The 20,708-nt window shown below is 38.5% G+C and overlaps 2 protein-coding genes across 3 annotated transcripts in view; both read right to left on the minus strand.

Annotated features, from left to right (window-relative positions):
- Positions 1 to 2,748, minus strand: part of LOC139947875 (breast cancer anti-estrogen resistance protein 3 homolog) — an 84,889-nt gene extending 82,141 nt beyond the window's left edge. Inside the window, exon 1 of the mRNA XM_071945706.1 lies at positions 2,539 to 2,748. The gene's annotated coding sequence lies outside the window, so the exon portion shown is untranslated. The remainder of the gene's footprint in view (positions 1 to 2,538) is intronic.
- Positions 2,749 to 3,466: 718 nt separating this feature from the next.
- Positions 3,467 to 19,883, minus strand: LOC139947931 (TAR DNA-binding protein 43-like). 2 transcript variants are annotated; one of them, XR_011787391.1, is made up of 10 exons: positions 19,493 to 19,883; positions 18,348 to 18,535; positions 17,060 to 17,197; positions 16,026 to 16,217; positions 15,741 to 15,852; positions 14,400 to 15,037; positions 7,760 to 7,859; positions 7,032 to 7,150; positions 6,259 to 6,368; positions 3,467 to 5,000 (listed from the first exon to the last, which is right to left on the minus strand). XR_011787391.1 is itself a non-coding variant. In XM_071945796.1 (6 exons), the coding sequence occupies exons 1-6, from the start codon at positions 19,731 to 19,733 to the stop codon at positions 14,403 to 14,405; spliced, it is 1,506 nt and encodes a 501-aa protein (XP_071801897.1). In that variant the 5' UTR covers positions 19,734 to 19,883; the 3' UTR covers positions 11,076 to 14,402. The 2 variants fall into 2 exon arrangements, 1 of the variants encoding a protein (XP_071801897.1); XM_071945796.1 differs by lacking the exons at positions 3,467 to 5,000; positions 6,259 to 6,368; positions 7,032 to 7,150; positions 7,760 to 7,859 and having other exon boundaries at positions 11,076 to 15,037.
- Between the last annotated feature and the right edge of the window lie 825 nt (positions 19,884 to 20,708).

The following is a 20,708-nucleotide window of genomic DNA, read 5'->3' on the forward strand; positions in this document are numbered from 1 at the left end:
GCTGTTAAAAGTTGTTGCTTAAAACTATTGAAAACATACAATTTTATCTGGGTTCAATGTTCGAAAGTACAATACCCACGATGCTTTAATGACTGTACAGTGAAGGTGTAGTGTCATTACAAGGCCATCCCCTTCCTAGTACATATTGTACAGCATTTACAAAACACAAACCAAGTTTACTGGTACATGAGCAAGACGCACTTATTCCTTTGTCAACATATTCCAATTTCTCTATTGGCAACATTTTTTAATATAGATTCTTTATGTAGGTCTGACCTTTGAAATGCTAGAGGGTAGTCTGGTCAGCCAGTTCCTAATCAATAATCTTTAATTATTAAGGTTTCGGAGTACAATAGGGCGATACTGAGTGAACAGACTGGATAGTACCCTGCAACTAAGCCTCAAAGCCCTTAAGTACACGATAATAACAGATTAGCCATATCACCAGCTATGGGATTACAGCAGACAAGGTTATAGTGTAAACGGTGTCCATCATAAAATAAATTAAATTAGGATGGAAAAGCTGGTTTTATTACTAAGTAACAAGATTTTGTCAGATGTTAATTAGTTTTTCATGGCTCCACGTTACAGGATTACAATATGAACTTTCATTCTAATTAAAAAGAGGAATTTATAAATTTGTTAGTTCTGTCTGGTTCTTGTACTATGGTTCTGTCAATGTTTGGGCAGTTTCTAGATGAGGATGTTCCTTTAATAATATTTATTTCATCAATAAACTCAAAATAACATTTAAACAGTTCCCATGTTTACATTAAAAAATTACAATCACAACGTGGCAGGAAATTCCTATTGATAAATCAAATCAAAAGAAAATAAGATACAGAAAGTTTTTATAACCATGAAACAATTTTTTTTTTAATTGGGAAAGGGTTTCATTTTTTTTTAGTCTTTCAGCTGGGTGAGGGTCACTGCTGACAAACTTGGATTCAGATCGATTGAAATGACGACAAAATCATTACATGTTTTGATGGTGATCTACTAAACACAAACTCCTTTAGGAAAAAGTGACAAATCATCGATGGGGGGAGAGAAGTTTCAGAGCACAGCACTGAGGCTTTGGAAATCCCTTCCAGTGAAACTATGAAACTTTACAACTCACTCAACATATTCAAGAACAATTTAAAAACTCATCTTCATAGAGAAGCATTTTGTTAAGTTAATTTTTTGTATTATGCTACTTTCATTGCTTGTTGGTTGTTCTTTTGTAGAGTGCGCGCCATGAGTGTCGCTTGCAGCGGATAACGCGACACTATAAAAGTGTCTGTTATTATTATTATTATTATTATTATTATTATTATTATTATTATTATTAAAGTATAAATACTGTAAAGGAGCTTTTGTGAACACATAATCCTCATTGCTAGAGCAGTTTGTCAAAGAGCATGGCAAGTATCAAACCAACTGACTGACACTTTTTCACTTGTTATAACTATACGGGTAAAAACTAAGGACAAATTTGATTATTTATTGTGGTACGTTTAATGTACTAAAGCAAAATTAGTAAAAAGGTTTTGGACACATGTTTTCAAAATCCTTTGCTTTTGCAAATTTGTTGAAAATAATCTAAAAATTCAAAAGGGGAAGATTGGACAAATTTTTATAAAAATTGTTTTTATTTTTAATAAATTATTTAAATAATGTTTAATTATGTCAACAGAGTCCCTAGTCTGGTGACCCAATTAAGCATGACAAATTGAATGGTTGACCTTCCAACGACTCATTCCACGCCGGGGCCACACTGTCTACCTTCCCAACCCATACTATGCCATCCCCCGGTGGGTGGGATTCGAACCGGGGTCCTACGGAAAAGTTTCTGTATGGCGCCACCACTTTTACAATCGATTTGAAATAATATAGTATCTAATTTACCTCAATGAATGAGTTATCCCGAGTCTGACAGTAAGATTAAGGGGTCGACCTGGAATTCTAGACTGTCAGTGCTGCGCAGTGTGTGGGGAGTGGGAGCCCCTGCTGGCAGTGCTGGGTATGGACATGATGGGTGGGAACATAACGTAGCGTCATGATATGTTATCGACCCTCATATGTTTCTGTTGATTCCTGTTTACCGCGAGACTGTGCAAGCTCCACCGGTGACAGAAGCTCTGCTGTTTACTCACAGTTTTTTTTTTTCGTTAGGCTTAATCATGCTGAGAATAAAGTTTCCCGTCGTAGGTTATGCTCAAGCATTATAAAATCATAAAATGATGAATTTTTGGTATAAATCGCCAAGTGAATTATTATGCCAACAATTAAATGGGATAACTTTCCGCACGGCGCCACCTTCTTTTTCACTCTTTTTACAAAAAAAAGGGATATCTCATTGAGGTAAATTAGATACTATATTATTTCATATCAGATGAAAAAGTGGTGGCGCCATACGGAAACTTTTCCATTAAATGAGTCTAAGAAACACCATCCAACCTCTAAATTTCAAAAACAAAATTATCTGCTAGATTGAGATTCATTCTCTTAATCGGTACTTATTGACTTGTCAAAATTATGTCATTATTAACTTACCCTACTCCTCCTCCCTTCGAGTTTGATTCGAATCCTGACTTTTCAGTTTCCAGCAGTTTATCGTCTCACTTTCAATGTCAGACTCAATGTCAGTATCAGGAGGGTAGAATTCTTCATCTGTCCATGATGAAATTGTGATAAATACGGCCTAAAGGAAGCTCGCTTCTCGGTCGGCAAAGTTCTCCTCAAAAATAAAAGGCTTAACGTCACTGCGCGCGCATGATATTTTCTCAAGATTGTAAATTCGTCGATTTGGCAGACGACAAGTAATTATCACGCGGTAAGCGGTACACCGTCTTACTGTAATTTGCTCACGGTATTAACTACCGTCATAAATTTCAATGGAACGTCAGGGTACCATACGTACTGTCAGGTTGCGGAGATGGTTGTCGCCCATCAAGCACTAGAGGGCGCACTGACAATGCAGCATACACGTGCCCCACTGACAAACAACAGGCGGGGCTTGGGTGATATGAGGCAGATTGACAGTCCATAGTCCAGCAACTTTAATCAAATTGGTGTAAAATTGAATTGAAGGGATCCCAATGGGTTAAAGTCAAGCATTCTATAAAAATTTCGTCAACAATAATTTAGAAAAATCTCAAGGGGTTTAGATTTTGGCAAAAAAATGGAAGAACACATTCGTTTACTTTTTACAAAATATTTTATTAAAACAAACACAAATCAAACTCGCAGGCCAAATTGGATGCATTTTTACAAACATTTAAAAAAGTGGAGTATTAAAAACATTATTATCAAATAAGGTCACTTTTTTAGGCCACTATTTAAGGCCACTATAAAAACATTCAAACAAGGTAACAATTGGAAAAAGCTGCATTAAAGATGCTATGTCAGATTTTTTGCCCCAAACATTAAAAAATAGATTTTTTTGAGTGAATGGTATTTCAAAGAGTATCACCCACTCTAATTTAAAAAAGTTTAACTTTTACTTTTAATGGTCAGGAACCATGACAAAAATTTAATACGTTTCTTATAAAATACATAAGAATTGGTCACGTTATATATTGTCGAGATCCCGACAAAAACTAATTTTGAGCACTTTATTCCACTGCTACTAATAACTGGCGGAATTTTGCTAGCAATGGCTCAAATGAAAACTTGTAACTTTCTCGACCCCCATCAAAATACCTATTGAATTTTAAATCAAAATGTTTGGGTCAAATCGGCCAAAAATCTGACATAGCATCTTTAACTCAGACATTAAGTTTATTATCATTTTAAACTAAAGTTCAAACCTCTGAAACAATTAAAGTTTTCTTGAAAATTTGTTAAATAATTTATTAAAGGAACATTACAGAGCTGGTTTTTGCTGACAAAAGTTGCCAGTAGTGTAAGCACTTTACGTAATCCACCATATACATAAACCGAAAAGGCTGTAGAAGTTTGAGATCGATCCACCTCATCCCAGTTTAACCCACCCCATCCACCCCGATTGACCGAGGGTCCACCTTACCCCAGTGGAACCCACCTCCACCCTGTGATGAAGAGACTGACCTGAGGATCCACCTTATCCCAGTGGAACCCACCCCACCCTGTAGCGATTGACCCGAGGGTCCACCCTATCCCAGTGGAACCCACCCCACCCTATAGAGATTGACCTGAGGGTCCACCTTATCCCAGTGGAACCCATCCCACTCTTAAGAGATTGACCCGAGGGTCCACCCTATCCCAGTGGAACCCATCCCACCCTGTAGAGATTGACCTGAGGGTCCACCTTATCCCAGTTGAACCCACCCCACCCTGTAGAGATTGACCCGAGGGTCCACCTTATCCCAGTGGAACCCACCCCACCCTGTAGAGATTGACCCGAGGGTCCACCCTATCCCAGTGGAACCCACCCCACCCTGTAGAGATTGACCCGAGGGTCCACCTTATCCCAGTGGAACCCACCCCACCCTGTAGAGATTGACCCGAGGGTCCACCTTATCCCAGTGGAACCCACCTCCACCCTGTGAAGAGATTGACCTGAGGGTTCACCCTATCCCAGTGGAACCCACCCAATCCTGTAGAGATTGACCCTAGGGTCCGCCTTATTCCAGTGGACCCACCCCACTTCGTAGAGATTGAATTCAAACTAGATTCTATCCTAGGTTCACACAATAATTTATGAAGTTTAATTGATTGTAGATTCTTTGAGGTACTGCAGGGCTTCTTCGTTGATAGGTGTAGGCATCTATAGACCGTATTGAATATGACGTCACCGTTCAAATATCTGCCCTACAAGATGGCGTCTGCGAGCGTGTGCGTGCTTATGCCGTAGAAATCAAACCGAGAACGCTGCGTGTTTCTTTGATGTATGCGTTTAGACGCGCATACGGTTTGACCTACAAGATGGCGACTTTCATAGCAGCAAAGGGGTTATTCAATACGGTCTATACTAGGCATAAACCTCCACTGCCATTATGCATCAATATCTGACTCTCTTGTCTGGATTAGTAGATCTGTAGTAGATGTAGATAAAAAAAAACAACAGAACAAATTCAATTTATGCTGACAGAACTTCCAACAAAGTAAATTGCAAATGCTCACTAGTAGTATCAAAAACAGGACATGAAAACCACAACCAACATGAGAAAATACAAACAATTTTTAAGGTTTTATTTTGTTGAACTTGAAAGTCAACATCACCAGCCAGAACTTAATCCCATCGTTGTTGTATGAGCCCTAAAGTTTAATTTGAGTTTCCTGATTTCTTCAAAGTCTGCACATGTAATTAACAGTACACATTTAGCAAATGTACATTTTTTCTCGTTACATCAAATTTGTACAAAATGACAATTTCATTTCTAAAATCTTGATATGAACCATTTTTGAGTAAAGTAAGGAATCACTGGTAAGTAAGATTTCTCAGAGAGAAGCATTTTGTTGCATTTTCTTACCGGTCTTCTGAATCTTCTTATTGTGTTCACACAATCTAAATACCCCGAGAACAATCTTTAGCAATTTTATTGAACCCAGCCTGGTTTCTACAATCCCAGCCATATCTCGTTGGGCCCCCCTGCCCCCTTTCAATGTTGGTTCCAATTGCTGGTCTTCTGCGTTACAGTCAACATCGAGTGGGGGGTCGGGGGGGGGGGGCGAGATAATGTTTATTGTCAGTTGGAAGTGGACAAGGAATGGTTTTATATAACGTTAGGAATGGGTGGCCCAAGCATTTTGGCCGGGATTGTTGCTTTGCACCTCTGCTTCAGCAGGGGATATCTAGAATTAGAAACACTCTAGTTTGTTTGTCCATGAATCTTTGTTTCTTTGAGGGGCTGCACTTCAAAAAGTTCTTACAAAAAAATGCTTATCCAAAACAAGGGAACCTAAGGTTTCAAGTAAAGTACAATCAGCCTCTTTGAGGTATGGTGGACGTGATAGGAGTGTAGTGTTTGGTGTGGGTGCACGCAGACAAATTTACCCAAACCTTATAGTGTTATAGCATTGTGTCCTCCATATCTCAAAAAAGGCTAATTGGATACTTTGCATGGGGGAATTCCGATCTAGTAAGGTTTGTGGCAACACCATATAATGATAATCTCTAGTTTGAGTTGGGGTGGTTCTGAAAAGAACCATAGGTTTCAGAGCATACTGATCGAAACATCGAGTTGAAACCTACAGTTTTGTGAAGAGCCTCCCCAGCTCAATAACAGATTATCATTACAGAGTGTTACCGCAAACCTTACTAGATAGTTTCACGTCGAGTGTTTGTCTTACCGTGAATGTATTGTAGATCCATGGTTTCTGTCCATCGTCAAGTACATGTTAACTTGTTATCCAAGATGTTGTAGTCAGTTATACTGGGCTAACATCAGAGAGGGATGTATCTGTTTGGAAGGAAAAGCAATCAGAAAGTTAATTGTAATTGTACAAAGTATACACATGCAAACAAGTGTGTGAACAGCGTGCATGATGTGAAGTACAGCGTATTATACACAGGTACGATTAAACAAAAAGGTACAACCAAGGTTACTGTGCTGATGACGCCTGGTAAATTTGGTGAAAAGTTTTAAAAGGTGTCCAGTGCCTTTAAAGACACTGGACACTATTGAAAATTGTCAAAGACCAGTCTTCTCACTTGCTGTATCTCAACATATGCATAAAATAACAAACCCGTGAAAATTTGAGCTCAATCGGTCATTGAAGTTGCAAGATAATAATTGAAGAAAAATCACCCTTGTCAATCGAAGTAGTTCCCTTTAAGATGCTTGATTTTGGGACTTCAAAATCTAATTCTGAGGTCTCGAAATCAAATTCAAATATTTTAGTGAGAAATTACTTCTTTCTCTAAAACTACTTGACATCAGAGGGAGCCGTTTCTCACAATGTTTGTTTTACTATCAACAGCTCTCCATTGCTCGTTACCGAGTACGTTTTTATGCTAACAATTATTTTGAGTAATTACAAATAGTGTCCACTGCCTTTAAAGATATTGCATCAAATTACAAAGCTGCTCTGTTGATAGTTTGGGCGTTCGTAGATCAACTTACTAGCTACTCGCTGATAGAAGGTGTCCACTAGGATCAGGTAGGAATCATTTGCTGCTGCTGACACACTCCTTCACTGGTAAACGTCTCTCTGGTTTGCTATGGACCGATGGCTGACAATCCTAATGATCCAGAGAAATAATATATATTTAGAAGTATGTAAATACGGTACTAAATAAAAATTTACTAGAGATTCAGATGATAACTGAATATGACAAAGAACATCACAAATTGTCGCATACACATGTCCTTTAAGGTGCAAGGAGAACTTTTGGCAAACGATTTTCAAAATACCAATGGCAATAAATTCTCCTTTATAGAATTGAGTACAATACCAACATCAACTTAATAACACATACGCTTTCACATAAAACAATCAGAAAAAGTTGTTTGTAGATAGCTAAACTGATTTCACTCCTACATTGTGAAATTAAAGGCAAAAAGTGCGTACTGGTCTGATCTGGGCCCATTTTCATGGCTATGCATGCTTACCATGAGCAAAGAATTAACGCTTACGGAAGCAAGGAACTCCACGCTTAACGTCAAGTCTGTTTCACAGGCAAGTAGGGAATTTTAGTTTGTGTGCATCATACTCGATAAATAAGCATTCTTCACTGACACAGCTAGCACAGAAATTCAACGCTAGCTCTGTAAGCGAAGAATGGTGATCACAAGCGCATAATTCGGTGGTAAGCAGAGCCATGACATTGGCATTGGTTTTCAAGCACTACCTGTTAACCTTGATATCCATGGACATCACTTGTAAGTGCAGCTACACAGCAACAAGTGTTACATCAGTGGTTAGAGCGACTCGCAATAGAGATCCTCATCCTGCAAGGAAAGGGTCAAGAGAATTGTTATTCAAAATCATGTCTGAGCTCGATTTCACAAAGAGCTAAGAATGATCGTAACTGCAAATCCATCGTAGTTGCTTAGCAAAGAGTGATGTCACAATACAAATCACTATGGTAAAACTAATAACTCATCTTAAGATGAATCTTAGTGCTTTGTGAAACAACTCTGAATACTAACACTTCTAGCATTTTCATTTTCATTTTGTTTCATTTATTCTGGTTGTGAAGCCAAGTACTAAGTAGGATTTGAAACTTTGCATGGTGGAGATAAGATATAGAAGAGTTTGCGGTAACACCATGTAATAACAATCTCTAAATGAGTTGGGGTGGTTCTGAAAAGAACCGTTGGGTTAACTCCTCAGCCAAGTACTCTCGGAAAAGCAAATGTAATCACTGTACTGGCCAAGAACCCAATGGGGAGAAGACACAAGGAAGTTTCAGTTTTAGATCTGGGATGAAAATCCCAGAGAATTAATCCAAGAAAGCCAACTGAAAACTCAATCCACGTAGTGCCACTGGTGTGATTCGAATCAAGTCCAAGAGGTGGAAGGCGAGGGAAGATACCACTAGGCCAAATCCGACCACCCTTTCTGAAAGCATGTTTAACTCTTATGAAAATAATCAATGAAACTAAATAAAAAGAAACTTTGGTTTCTTTGCAGAAATTTGTTGCCACAATTTTGTTTTTCTTCTGTTCTACCTTTAATGAAAATAATACATGAAACTAAAAGAAGCTTTGGTATCTTTGCAGAAAATTTGTGCCATTAGTTTGGTTCTTTCTGTTCTTCTTTTAACATGTGCGATCATAATAACACCTGTAAAGGAATACCTAAAATATTGATGTCCAATTACTACTTGCCAGTAAGACAGTAATTTGTGAGTAATTTGCACCCAATCGCAATATTCACAGTTGCAGACTTGAGATTTGGCAACTTGCATCAAGTCCTAAATTTTCAGTTTCTTATATAAAACTTGGATTGTGAATAAGAAGTACAGATGTTACACAGTGGTTACTTACACTTAAATTGTACTCTAAAAGAGAACTACTTGTTTCATGACAAGCAACTACAATCAGAGCATGAATGTTTATACTTGCTTACAACTTGAAAATGGTAATAAATTGTGCCTTTAGCAGTTGTCAAAATATTAGATAAATATTTCTTCCAGAGTATCATCTTTGTTTGCCGGTTTAACCTTGTGTAATGGCAAAGATGAACCCAGGCCTGATACTTCACGGAGGCAACGAAGGCGATCGCCTCCATGCCCCTTGTCATGCCTTGGTGCCCTTGAAATGCTCCAGTAGAATTTTACAATTTACTCATAGGTGGGGTGCCCTTTACCAAATAAAAATGCCCTTTCAAAAACCAAGCATACAGGCCTGTTAACCATTTCAATATATACAGTTACATCACTGCACTTACCTCTTAAATCATACATACCTTCCTTCCGTCAAAAAACCAAAGCACCCCTTCAAAAGATCAAACATACAATTGTACAACAAAGCTTCTTCACTGAACCCCCTCGCTCCGCACCAAAACACTCCGATATCAGACAGATTATTCTGCTTCTCTCCTGATGGTAATCTCAAGCAAAAAACAAACTCAGCTCTTTTAAGATTCCAACTTAGCGATAAACAACAGCACTATCTACTTCAGGTAAATATGGGGAGCCAAGATGGCGTCTCTAGGCACAGGACTGAATTCAAAGGTACAATACGGGGTATAAAAATGTTTTAAAATGTGTTTCAAAAAGTTATGTTGTAAATAAAATTAAAGGGTTATCTTGTAAAACGAGTTTTGGGACAACGTAAATCTTTCATGCAAAGATTTGACATGGATTTTGATTAACAAACTCCCAAACCAACCTAACACAGAATCAAATCACATCATTTGCATACTTATAACTTGCCTGCATACTTAACTTGCCGATCACAAATTATACCGGGCCTATCTTAATGCTTCACCCTATACACGTAACAAATCTCAAAACCTCAAACTTCTTTTCTTCAATTTCTGCAACAAACTTTTCAAAGCATTTTCACATCAAGAACTTCTTTTTCATTTTGGCTCTGAGACAAAGTACATAGTGACTGTCACCAGGTTTGAATGTGTTAAAACAACATTAAAAAAATGTTGACCTTTCTAAATGTTACTGGAAGAGATGTTCAGAGTTCAAAAACGTTTTGCAGACTTCAAACTATTTCAGATTGTGAAAAGATCTCATCTCTGATTCAGAGATTTATCAGATTATAATCCAATAACTTTTCTCTTTCCTTTTACCCTAACTGGTGATGGATAATTATTTTAAATCCAACTCTCTACATCCTAATATGCACATCATTTTAATGATCATTACAAGACATTAAGTAAAACCACAGGGCCCAATTTCATGGAGCTGCTTAACGGTAAGCAAATTTGTTTGCTTACTGTAGCAGAAAAATTTGCTTCAGCGTAAACCTCTTTCACAAGCGGTTGCTAGCTTAAAAGCACGTAAACAAAGTGTGCGTGCAACATTTGAGATCGTTTGCTTTAAAAGCAAAAAAGAAGAAAGTGCTGACAAAATGGCGGGCGAAATAAATGCAGAGTGGCGATGAAAACAGAATCATCACCTTCTCTGTCTGATATGTATTATTTGTAATGGTTCAAAGCGCCCCTTGATAGGTTCACACACCAACTTGAGAGTGAATAAGAAGAAGATACATTGTATTACATTTCTGACACATACATTTTAGACAAACATTTACTTGGCTGCACCTACTGCACACACACACACACATAAAATACACACAGCTGCGCTTCCACACTTACAACATATTGCAATGATGTTGCACTATGTGCTGTGCTTAAACAGGGTGCTTAAGCAGAAAATAGGGGCTTTAAGGACCCTTTTTGCTTGCTTACCGCTTTCAAGCCATTGGACCCTTTGGGTAAACAGTATTGTCCAAGGCCCACACTTCGTGTATCACAACTTCTATATCAAATAACAAACCTGTGAACCAATAGTGTCCAGGGTCTTTAAGCAAGGCCATGAAATGAAAAATTTGCTAGGTGCGCCCGTTAAGCACAAAATCAATCGTTAAGCAGCTCCATGAAATTGGGCCCGGATCATTCTGAAACAATCTGGAATATCCCCACACTGTGAGTTTCCACACATATCATCAACACAAACACACAAAGCAAACATAGCAACAATGTAGTCTTCACTCAACATTTATTTTTTGCAAATACCAATCCTCAAATCTTTCAAACATGATCTTCAAGGTCTTTTGCGTGCTCATCCAAACCGCCATTGTAACTTTACTCGATTGCCGGTCGCCGACTGTCCCACACTACATTTAGAACTTCTGCCGAAGTATCATCATTCACAAAGGTTCCTCAAAGCATCAATTATTATTTGCAAATACCAATCCTCAAATCTTCCAAAACGTGTTCTTCAAGGTCTTTTGCGTGCTCATCCAAAACCGCCATTGTAACTTTACTCAATTGCAGGTCGCCGACTGTCCCACGCTACATTTAGAACTTCTGCCAAAGTACAAATTAGCATATCATCATTCACAAAGGTCCCTCAAAGCATATCAATTTATTATTTGCAAATACCAATCCTCAAATCTTTCAAACGTTCTTCAAGGTCTTTTGCGTGCTCATCCTAAACCGCCATTGTAACTTTATTCGATTGCAGGTCACCGACTGTCCCACGCTTTATTTTGAACTTCTGCAGAAGTACAACTTAGCATATCATCAATCTCAAAGCATATCAATCTATTATTTGCAAATACCAATCCTCAAATCTTTCAAACGTGTTTTTCAAGGTCCAAACCAATTGTAACTTTACTCGATTGCAGGTCGCCGACTGTTCCACGCTTCATTAAGAACTTCTGCAGCCGATTTCACCAGACTTCACGCAACTGCGTAAGTCAACCCGCACAACGTTTATAGTGTAAGTTGCGCCATAAACGTTGCGCAAATGGACTTAAGCAGTTGCGTAATCGGCTGCTACAGAAAGTACAACTTAGCATATCATCATTCACAAAGATCCCTCAAAGCATATTATTATCAAATATGACAAAATACTATCATACAGTCTCCCCGATGTAATTTACATAATCACACATACTCATTACTCAAGACAGTTTACTGAACTAGTAGATAACAAAATTACATTGAAAAAAACAATCTAGGTTACATATTTATCAGCAATATGTGTTTAAAGCTTTTCAAGTAGAAGTTGTACTGGAGTAAATGTGGAGATAATTCAAAATCAAATTTATCATATTTCAAAATTCAAGGCTTCAGGTAAAAGAAAATAATTAAAAAACATAATTTCTTCGGGTGGTGGTTGGCATTTTCAACAAAAAAATTAATCAATTAATTTCTCTGTGTACATGCAGGTGGAAAATTCAAATGTCAACACCTGCCAAAATTTTGAAAAAAATATTGTGTTCAGAATTTTTTTCCACACGTGTCATCAAACATAAACCTTGCTTTTTGTTTTCAAAACAAAATAAGTTTCTTAATGTCAGTAACAAATTATGAACAATTGAATAACTTAGGTATCAACATACACGTAGTTGTTAAAAACTACATGGTATACTAAAATATTCCTTTTTGTAATTTTATGGAAATTATTTTGGGAACAGCCAAAGGTATACACCTATTTGGAGAGGATCAATGATTAAGTTTCTAGCCATATGATTTAAACATACATTATAAAAGATTCATCAAACAATCGGAACACCAATATACCTGATACACAGTTAACCATAATCGTCATAGTAAACATCCTCAACATACATGTAGCTCTAATACATTAACCACATTCCAGTATCAACAATTCTGGCAATATTAGTCTATTGCCAATAGACTGTGCAAGTTTTGGGCGTATCTAACCTAGAAAAAGAAGACAACATTCTATGCATTGCAATCAAATCTTCTTTTACCATCTATTTGTACAAAACTTAAAAAAAACAAAAACAATCTTATTGTTTACAAGTAAAAAAAAAATAGGGGTCAAGTCTTATTCTCAGGTTTTCTTGGATCCTAATTTTTTTTTGTATGGCAAAACTTTACTTTCCCACAAACTCGATACAATTTGTTGAACTGAAGACTTGCGCACACTTGATTCTGCACACGAAATTGCTCACACGTCAAACTCAACAGACATTTATCACGGTGCAGCCGTCTTGATTTCCCATTCAAAACAATGTAACCAAACCGAGGCTGGAAGTAGAAATAGTCTGGTTCCTTCTTGTACAATTGGTACTAGTATCTATTACTGCAATGGAAAAAAGGTTCATGACCAAGATGGTGGCGGCATGATAATGGTCTATATGGATGGGGGACCAACTTGGTTGCTGAAATTTGAACACGCTCAAGACTCGCACAGTCTATAACACGACCAGAATGGAATGCCCTCAACAATCATAATGCAATGCTTCCACAGCCATGTCACATTAGCGAGTCAATTACAACATTTCAATTTGCCCCAGCACTCGATTTAAAGGCACTGGATACTATTGGTAATTGCTCCAAATAATTGTTAGCATAAAAACTTACTTGTTAGCAATCAATGGATCGATTGATAGTATCAAACATTGTGAGAAACGACTCCCTCTGAAGTAACGCGAGAAAGAAGTTAATTCTCACTAAAACATTTGAACTTGATTTTGAGATCTCAGAATTTGATTTTGAGGTCTCCAATTCAAGCATATTTTATGTGACAAGTTTTTTTTCCCATTATTATCTCGCAACTGTGACGACCAATGGAATTCAAATTTTCACAGGTTTGTTATTGTGTGCATTTGTTGAGATACACCAAGTGAGAAGACTGGTCAATGACAATTACTGAAGGTATCCAGTGCCTTTAAGAAGAGGGAAAACATGCTTCATGTCCATCGATAAAAAGAACTTCTCCAGATACTATGCACCGGTCTAGAACAAGCAAATTCTTTCAACTCAAGCTCTCTACATGTACTTCCTACTCAATCACAGATCAATGCTGTTAAAATACAGGCACTTGTAAATATCGACCAGAGAATCACCCCCCTCTCCAGCTTTTTTCAATTCTCTTCATATGTCTTTAGGAAACATTGGCAATCACACTCAAAGATGAAACCTCCCAAAAAGTATACTTTTTATAATATCATGCAATAATTTCATATTTCGTAGGTTCATACATAAACACAGATACTATGTACAAAACTCAACACTCGGTACAAAATAATACATAAGCAATGTCAACTCATAATATCACATTTTACTATTGAATCAGTAATGTAACATTCTCTCTCAGTTGTCATTTTTTTTTTCATCACTACATTTGACTTCTTGTAAACAACTAAACTTATCAACTGTTTTATTGTTTACATATGAAATCAAATTCCACCACAAGCTCAAGGAGGTTTTAATACGAACACCTTTGTCCAAAAAGATGTTTTGTCCAAAAGTTTTCATTTGTCGACGGGTACGAGATAGTTAAAGTCCAACTTCAAACTGGATATAAAGGAGGTTGATCTACTTACATGTTACCATGTCCCTGGCTTGCCGTCACCCATCAAGTAAGCCGCACTCTGTGTGTCGTTGGAGTTAGTCTGTCCTGAGCCCCCCCATCCAAGAGATTGCTGGCTGGAGCCATAGCCCCCTCCTCCGCCTGACTGACTCTGCTGCATTGGTTGTTGATTCGGCACTTGGTTTGTCGGTCCGCCGCTGCTTTGTGACATTCCAACCTGCGGCTGCTGCTGCGGTTGCTGCTGCTGTTGTTGGTTTCCCTGTTGCATGCCTTGTTGCATACCCTGTGCAAGCATGTTGCTCATCATCCCCCATCCAGCCTGACTCAAAGCAGCCAACATAGCCTGGTTCCAGGGGAAGTTCCCCATCTGACCAGGCCCTTGCCCCCCTGGGTTGGTGCCCATTCCACCCCCTATACCCCCACCCATACCCCCGCCCATACCCCCACCCATACCCCCACTACTCATGGTGTTGGTAGGTCCTTGGCTACTCATGTTCCCTTGATCCCTGTCTCTGTAGTCCCTGTAATTCCCCCCTCCTCCTCCTCCTCCTCCACCTCCTCCTCCCATATTTCCCCCTCCACGGCCACCTCGCCTTGCCCCCTGGCTGTAGTCACTGCCCCGTGAATGATACTGCCCTTGGTTGCCAAATCCTGTCAAATGAAAGCAGTTAAGCGTTATTAAGAGAATATTTAGGCGCGTACTAATATACAGGGTGAGTCAAAATGAAGTCGACCGAGATTAAAACAAAAGAACAAATGACACTCAAAACCCCAGTGAAACACATAATAAACAAGCATTCCTTCCTACTCATCTGAAAAAAAAAAAAATGAAACAAATTGATCATTTCTACATATGTTTTAAGAGAAGTTATGCCTGTCTTACCGAAAGCACTCATGTTTGTAGCTGTCCACTAAACATCCGAGTAAGTAGCAAAGGGTATAAAAACGTATTCCGTGGATAGCTTGCAAAATGAGTACCTTTGGGAAGTGCAATTCAATGACTTATAATACCGACACCCCCTTGCCTGCTGATGAGTTTGCTCACCCCATGTGTTGCAGGGTTTAGAAGCGTGCACTTACAATGTCTTGCACTGTGATGTCATAGAGTATAATGTATACCAACGGGGCAGCGCTTCCACACTTCCATCCGTTTTGTACAACTCCCAATTTTGGAAGATTTTTCGACCCTGAAACGACCCTGTCAAGTCCCATTTTCGGGTTCACAATAGCTACTTTTTGACAGAGGATATGCTTAGGAACCTCTCTCCAACTACAAAGACATCAGTAATGTATACAACAGTGACATCATAATGAAAACAAAACTGTCATATTTTTCTCCTGGAATATTATTTACCTCCTCCAAAATTCTGGCTTCCAAACATTCCCATCTGGTTATTCTCTGAACTGTTCACCGGCGCCTTCCTGGAATTCTTAGGTTCTGCATCGCTGATAAAGAGGCTCGTTCCCTGGATATTAAACAAAATGATTGAAATGCTTCAGTAGAAATTTACAACTTCCTCGAAGGGTGCCCTTTACCAAGGACAAAAATGCTTGGTGCCATTGCCCTTTCAAAAACGAAGCATACAGGCCTGGCGGGTACCTAAGCAAAGGTCAAATATATCACACCCCTTCTAGATACCTTAAGAATGTGGTCTTCATTCAATACTCGGGATGCAACCTCCGGTCTCAAGAATGTGATGAAACCGAATCCTCTGAAGTTCTTTGGAATGTAGACGTCTGTGACGTCACCAAACTGGGAGAAGTAATCGTAAATGTCCTCCTTGGTCATATCGGCAGTCATCCGTCCGATGAACATTTTGTTGTTGTAGTTCTGCAGAAGTAAATGCCTTTATTTAACTCAATTTGAAACTCAGAAAACACAAAAACAGGGAGACACTTTTAATAGGCCTAAATCACCCTTGCCCAACTCTAACTATGCCCTTTACATTAGTGCCCTGGACATTTGGCCAATAACATTCCTTTATTTGTTCTCAGCTCCCTGTGAAGTATACACCCCTGGGCTGCGGTGGTGCTCCAAAGCCTTTTTTAAAACACATTATCAACCTCTACCCTCGCAGTTAACCACTTATACCCCTGGATGAAGAGAAGCAAATTCAGTGAAGTGTGTTGCTCAATGACACCCGTGTCATGACCAGGATTCAAACCCTATCCTGATGACTAAACCGACATAGCTTGAGTTCGAAACTCAAAGGCCATGACACCATTATTACAATGTGTTTTTAGTGTCGTGGCCGAGCGGTTAAGAGCAACGAATTCAAACTCTGGCGTTTCTAATCAGCAGAGTTTGGGTTCGAATCCCTAGCCGTGAGACTTGTGTCCTTAAGCTAGACACTCAACCATTGCTTTGTCCTTCGGATGGGACGTTAAGCCGTTGTTCCCATATGCTGGGTAACGCATGTAAAATAACCCAGTGCACTCGGTGAAAAGAGAAGGGGTTCGCCCAGGTGTTCCTGGCTGTGGCTGCTTTAATGCGCCGTAGCACCTTGTAAACCCTTAAATGTAGGTGCTAAATAATTGGGTCACAGAATCCATCACTGCAATAACCTATCTATGTGAAAGTTTGTATATACTCAGCGCCTTGAGTACCTACATGTAGTGCGCTATAAAAGACTTTGATATTATTATTATTATTATTTTTAATGTGTTTCTTACCTTAGAATCAGGGAACTTGACATCGCAGTGTCTCCCATCGATAGTGTGCCTCATTGATACCACTTTGTTCTGAGATTCCATATCTTTATATCTCACAAAACCAAAGCCTTTAGAATTTCCATCTCGATCTAATTTCAGCTTTTGAAATTTCAAAACATTCAAAAGTTATAGATCATCTTACACATTGAAATTTTAAAACAAAAAACAGGTGTACACAAAAATCAAAGCTAATATGAAACAATGCAGTCTAAAACAATGACACAACAAAGCTATACAAAAGAAGAGAAATACAGAGGATTAGTCAACAATTTATCAGTAATTAACAAATATCCATGACATCTTCAATTTCACAAATCAATTAAAGCCATTGTACACTTTCAGTATAATTTTTTTTTTTAAAGTTCACAGATTTACAAATAATTTACAGGGTTTACAGAAGGTAATGGTGAAAGACTTCTCTTGAAATATTATTCCATGAGATGCTTTACTTTTTGAGAAAACAGTAAAACAATATCAATTCTCGATAGCGAGAATTACGGATTTATTTTAAACACATGTCATGACAATGCGAAGCGTGCGGAAACAAGAGTGGGTTTGCCCGTTATTTTCTTCCGACCCCGATGACCGATTGACCGAAATTTTCACAGGTTTGTTATTTTATATATACAAGTTGTGATACACGAAGTGTGGCACTTGGACAATACTGTTTACCGAAAGTGTATAATGGCTTTAAAGGCAATGGCCATCTTTGGTTATGTCAAAGACCGGTATTCTCACTTTATAAAGCAACAAACCTCTAGAAATTGGGGCTCAATTGGTCATCAAAGTTGCAAGAAAATAATACAAGAAAGAAAAAAACCTTGTTGCACAAATTTGTGTGCTTTCAGATGCCTTATAAAAGGCTTCAGGCCTGAAGCCTTTCAATATTTCAATATTTGAGTGAGAAATTACCTCTTTCTCAAAAACTATGACCCTTTTCAAACCAACCGCTTTGTCTTTGGATTCCGCACAGGCTAGCTTGCCCTCGCAGTTGTTTTGACAATTTGTGCATGCCTTGCTTTTCATGCTAACAATTGTTTTGAGTAATTGCCAATAGTGTACAGTGCCTTTACACTAAAAGTGAACATTGCCAATAAACACGCAGAACAAAACAAACATAATAACAAGTCAACAAAATAAAGTATAGAAAAAATTAATACTGAGAATTAATCAAGTAAAAATTCAATAGTAAAACAACTGAATGTATTTCTGTTTAAAAAAAAGCAAAATTTATACCAAGCAAGATTACCTCACAAATCAAGAGTTCACCAAACTGTTCAAAGTATTCTCTCATGCCAGCTTGAGTCGTCTTCCAAGCTAAACCTAAGACTATTAGATCTACTGTCTTATTGTGTGTGTTGCCTTGAAGCTGTTCAACCCGCCGTGTTTTAGCTGAATTCTTGGTTTCTTGGTTGTCTTCTCCTTTGCGTTTGTTGTCTGTAATTCACATCAAAGTAAGACGAGAAATTCATAGTTAGTTTACCTGACACTTCACCACATGAGTATGCGGTAGGCAGGGCACCCCTACCCTCGAAGTGTCGTGGTCGAGCGGATAAGAGGACCGAATTCAAACTCTGGTGTTACTGTTCAGCAGAGTGTGGGTTCGAATCCCCAGTCGTGACATGCGTGTCCTTAAGCAAGACACTTAACCATTGTTTCGTCCTTCGGATAGGACGTAAAGCCGTTGGTCCCATTGTGGAACGTATGTAAAAGAACCCAGTGCACTTTACCCTTATCCAAAAAAGAAGGGGTTTGCTCCGATGTTCCTGGCTGTGGCTGCTGTGTGCCGTAGCACCTTGTAAGCTCTTACAAGGTGCTACATAATTGGGTCTCATAATTCATAACTTCAATAACCTCTCTTTCTGTGTAAATGTATACTATATAAGGCCTTGGTTACCTTGTTGGTAGATACGTGTGCTATATAACACTTCAATATTAATTTATTATGGAAAAGTTTCCGTATGGCGCCACCACTTTTTCATTCGAAATAAAATAATATAGTATCTAATTTACCTGATTGATATATCCCTTTTTGTAAAAATGAGTGAAAAGGTGGTGGCGCCATACGGAAAGTTATCCTTTATTATTATTAGGCTTGTATTATATTATTACCAGTCTATCACAGAGAGTCCTAAGATTTTGATCATGATGGATGGTTTCTTTGATTTTGGACTTAAAGAAATATTTTCAAAATCAATTTGGAGCACAGAAAATTACCGTGAGTACATTTAAAGTACCAGCAAAGTGAGCAATGCAGTGACCAGCGCTGACAGTCGTGTTTGACAGTAATGAGTATGAGTAATGAAATTTGTAAATGAACCCCCCCCCCTCCTATTCCTAATAAAGTAAATACCTACTACCTAGATTTTTAAATTATATTTATTTAATACATACCTTTAGGAAAAACAGCGATGTAGAGATGATCACCCCATACGCAATCTGGAGGTTGTATTCTGCCTTCCACTACACGAAGTCCCCTCAAGCTACCCGTGCCTGGGTTACGGTATTTCAGCCCCGATGCACACGGGAACTGTGCAGTCAGTGTGCTCAACAACATCGTACCGTCTGGCTCAACCGGTAATTCGATCGCCTCGTCGTCCGTCAATTCCTCCACAACTTGAATATAAGTAGCCATTACTCACAATTTGTCAATCCAGGTCTATCTTGAATACCAGATAAAACAAAGGCATGTGTCGTATGCCACAGTTTGACCTCAAAATGTACACGAAACACGGAAATACAATCGGTTTATGATGCTGACATTTCTTTACGTTACGCAGACATCTTGAAATGGCAGCTAATATAGCACTGCTTTTCGGATACGCAAAGTAGTGTCATAGCCCTAAATAATCAGCTAGCCTTTCGTCAAGGCATTTTTACACACTCGGCATTGCCGGATGAGAATTCTTTGTCACTTTGACTCGGGCATGTTGCGGCTAATTTTATGTCGCTATAATTATTAATTACAAGGTCTTTCTTCGAAAAAGGGAGTACACATTTAGACAAATCACTCACTTACCTTTAAAGTAGTGTGGAGGGAGGAAATACGACGGCCCAGCATTTCTCACATCTTCACGACCGTAGTACAGTATTTGCTTACCTACCAGACAAATTCATCCCAAAATGAAGCCCAAATTCCTTCTGTTTCCTTCCTCCATGATTGAAACAATTTTTTGGCAGCTGTCCGGCACCTCCAATGCAAGTACAACAAAAGGAAAACAAATGCACTTTGTCGGCGTGGACTTTGTGGAGCAGACGACCGCAAAAAATGTCAAACTTTTGGAGCCAAACGACACGTGCCACACTATGCAAATTAGCTTCCTACAGTGTGCGATGTTTGATTGGTTAATACCCCTGACGTTACATATCTCTCTAGATCACGAAATATAATTGGTACGTTCGGACACAAGTTTTTGTTCGCGTGTTTTTAACCAGAGTATAAAGTAACAGGTAATAAGAAAATTTTCCAATTGTAAAAATAAAGGTCGTTTCTTTTTATCTGGGAAAGTTGTTTAGTTTGAAGGTTGTGTTTAGTTATTCTGTTCCTTATTAATACAATCTTTGTGGAAGAATAGAAACAAGACATGTCAAAAAAATGTCAAAAAAAATG

Source organism: Asterias amurensis, chromosome 15, assembly GCF_032118995.1.
Source record: "Asterias amurensis chromosome 15, ASM3211899v1".
In the NCBI taxonomy this organism is placed as follows: Eukaryota; Metazoa; Echinodermata; class Asteroidea; order Forcipulatida; family Asteriidae; genus Asterias; species Asterias amurensis.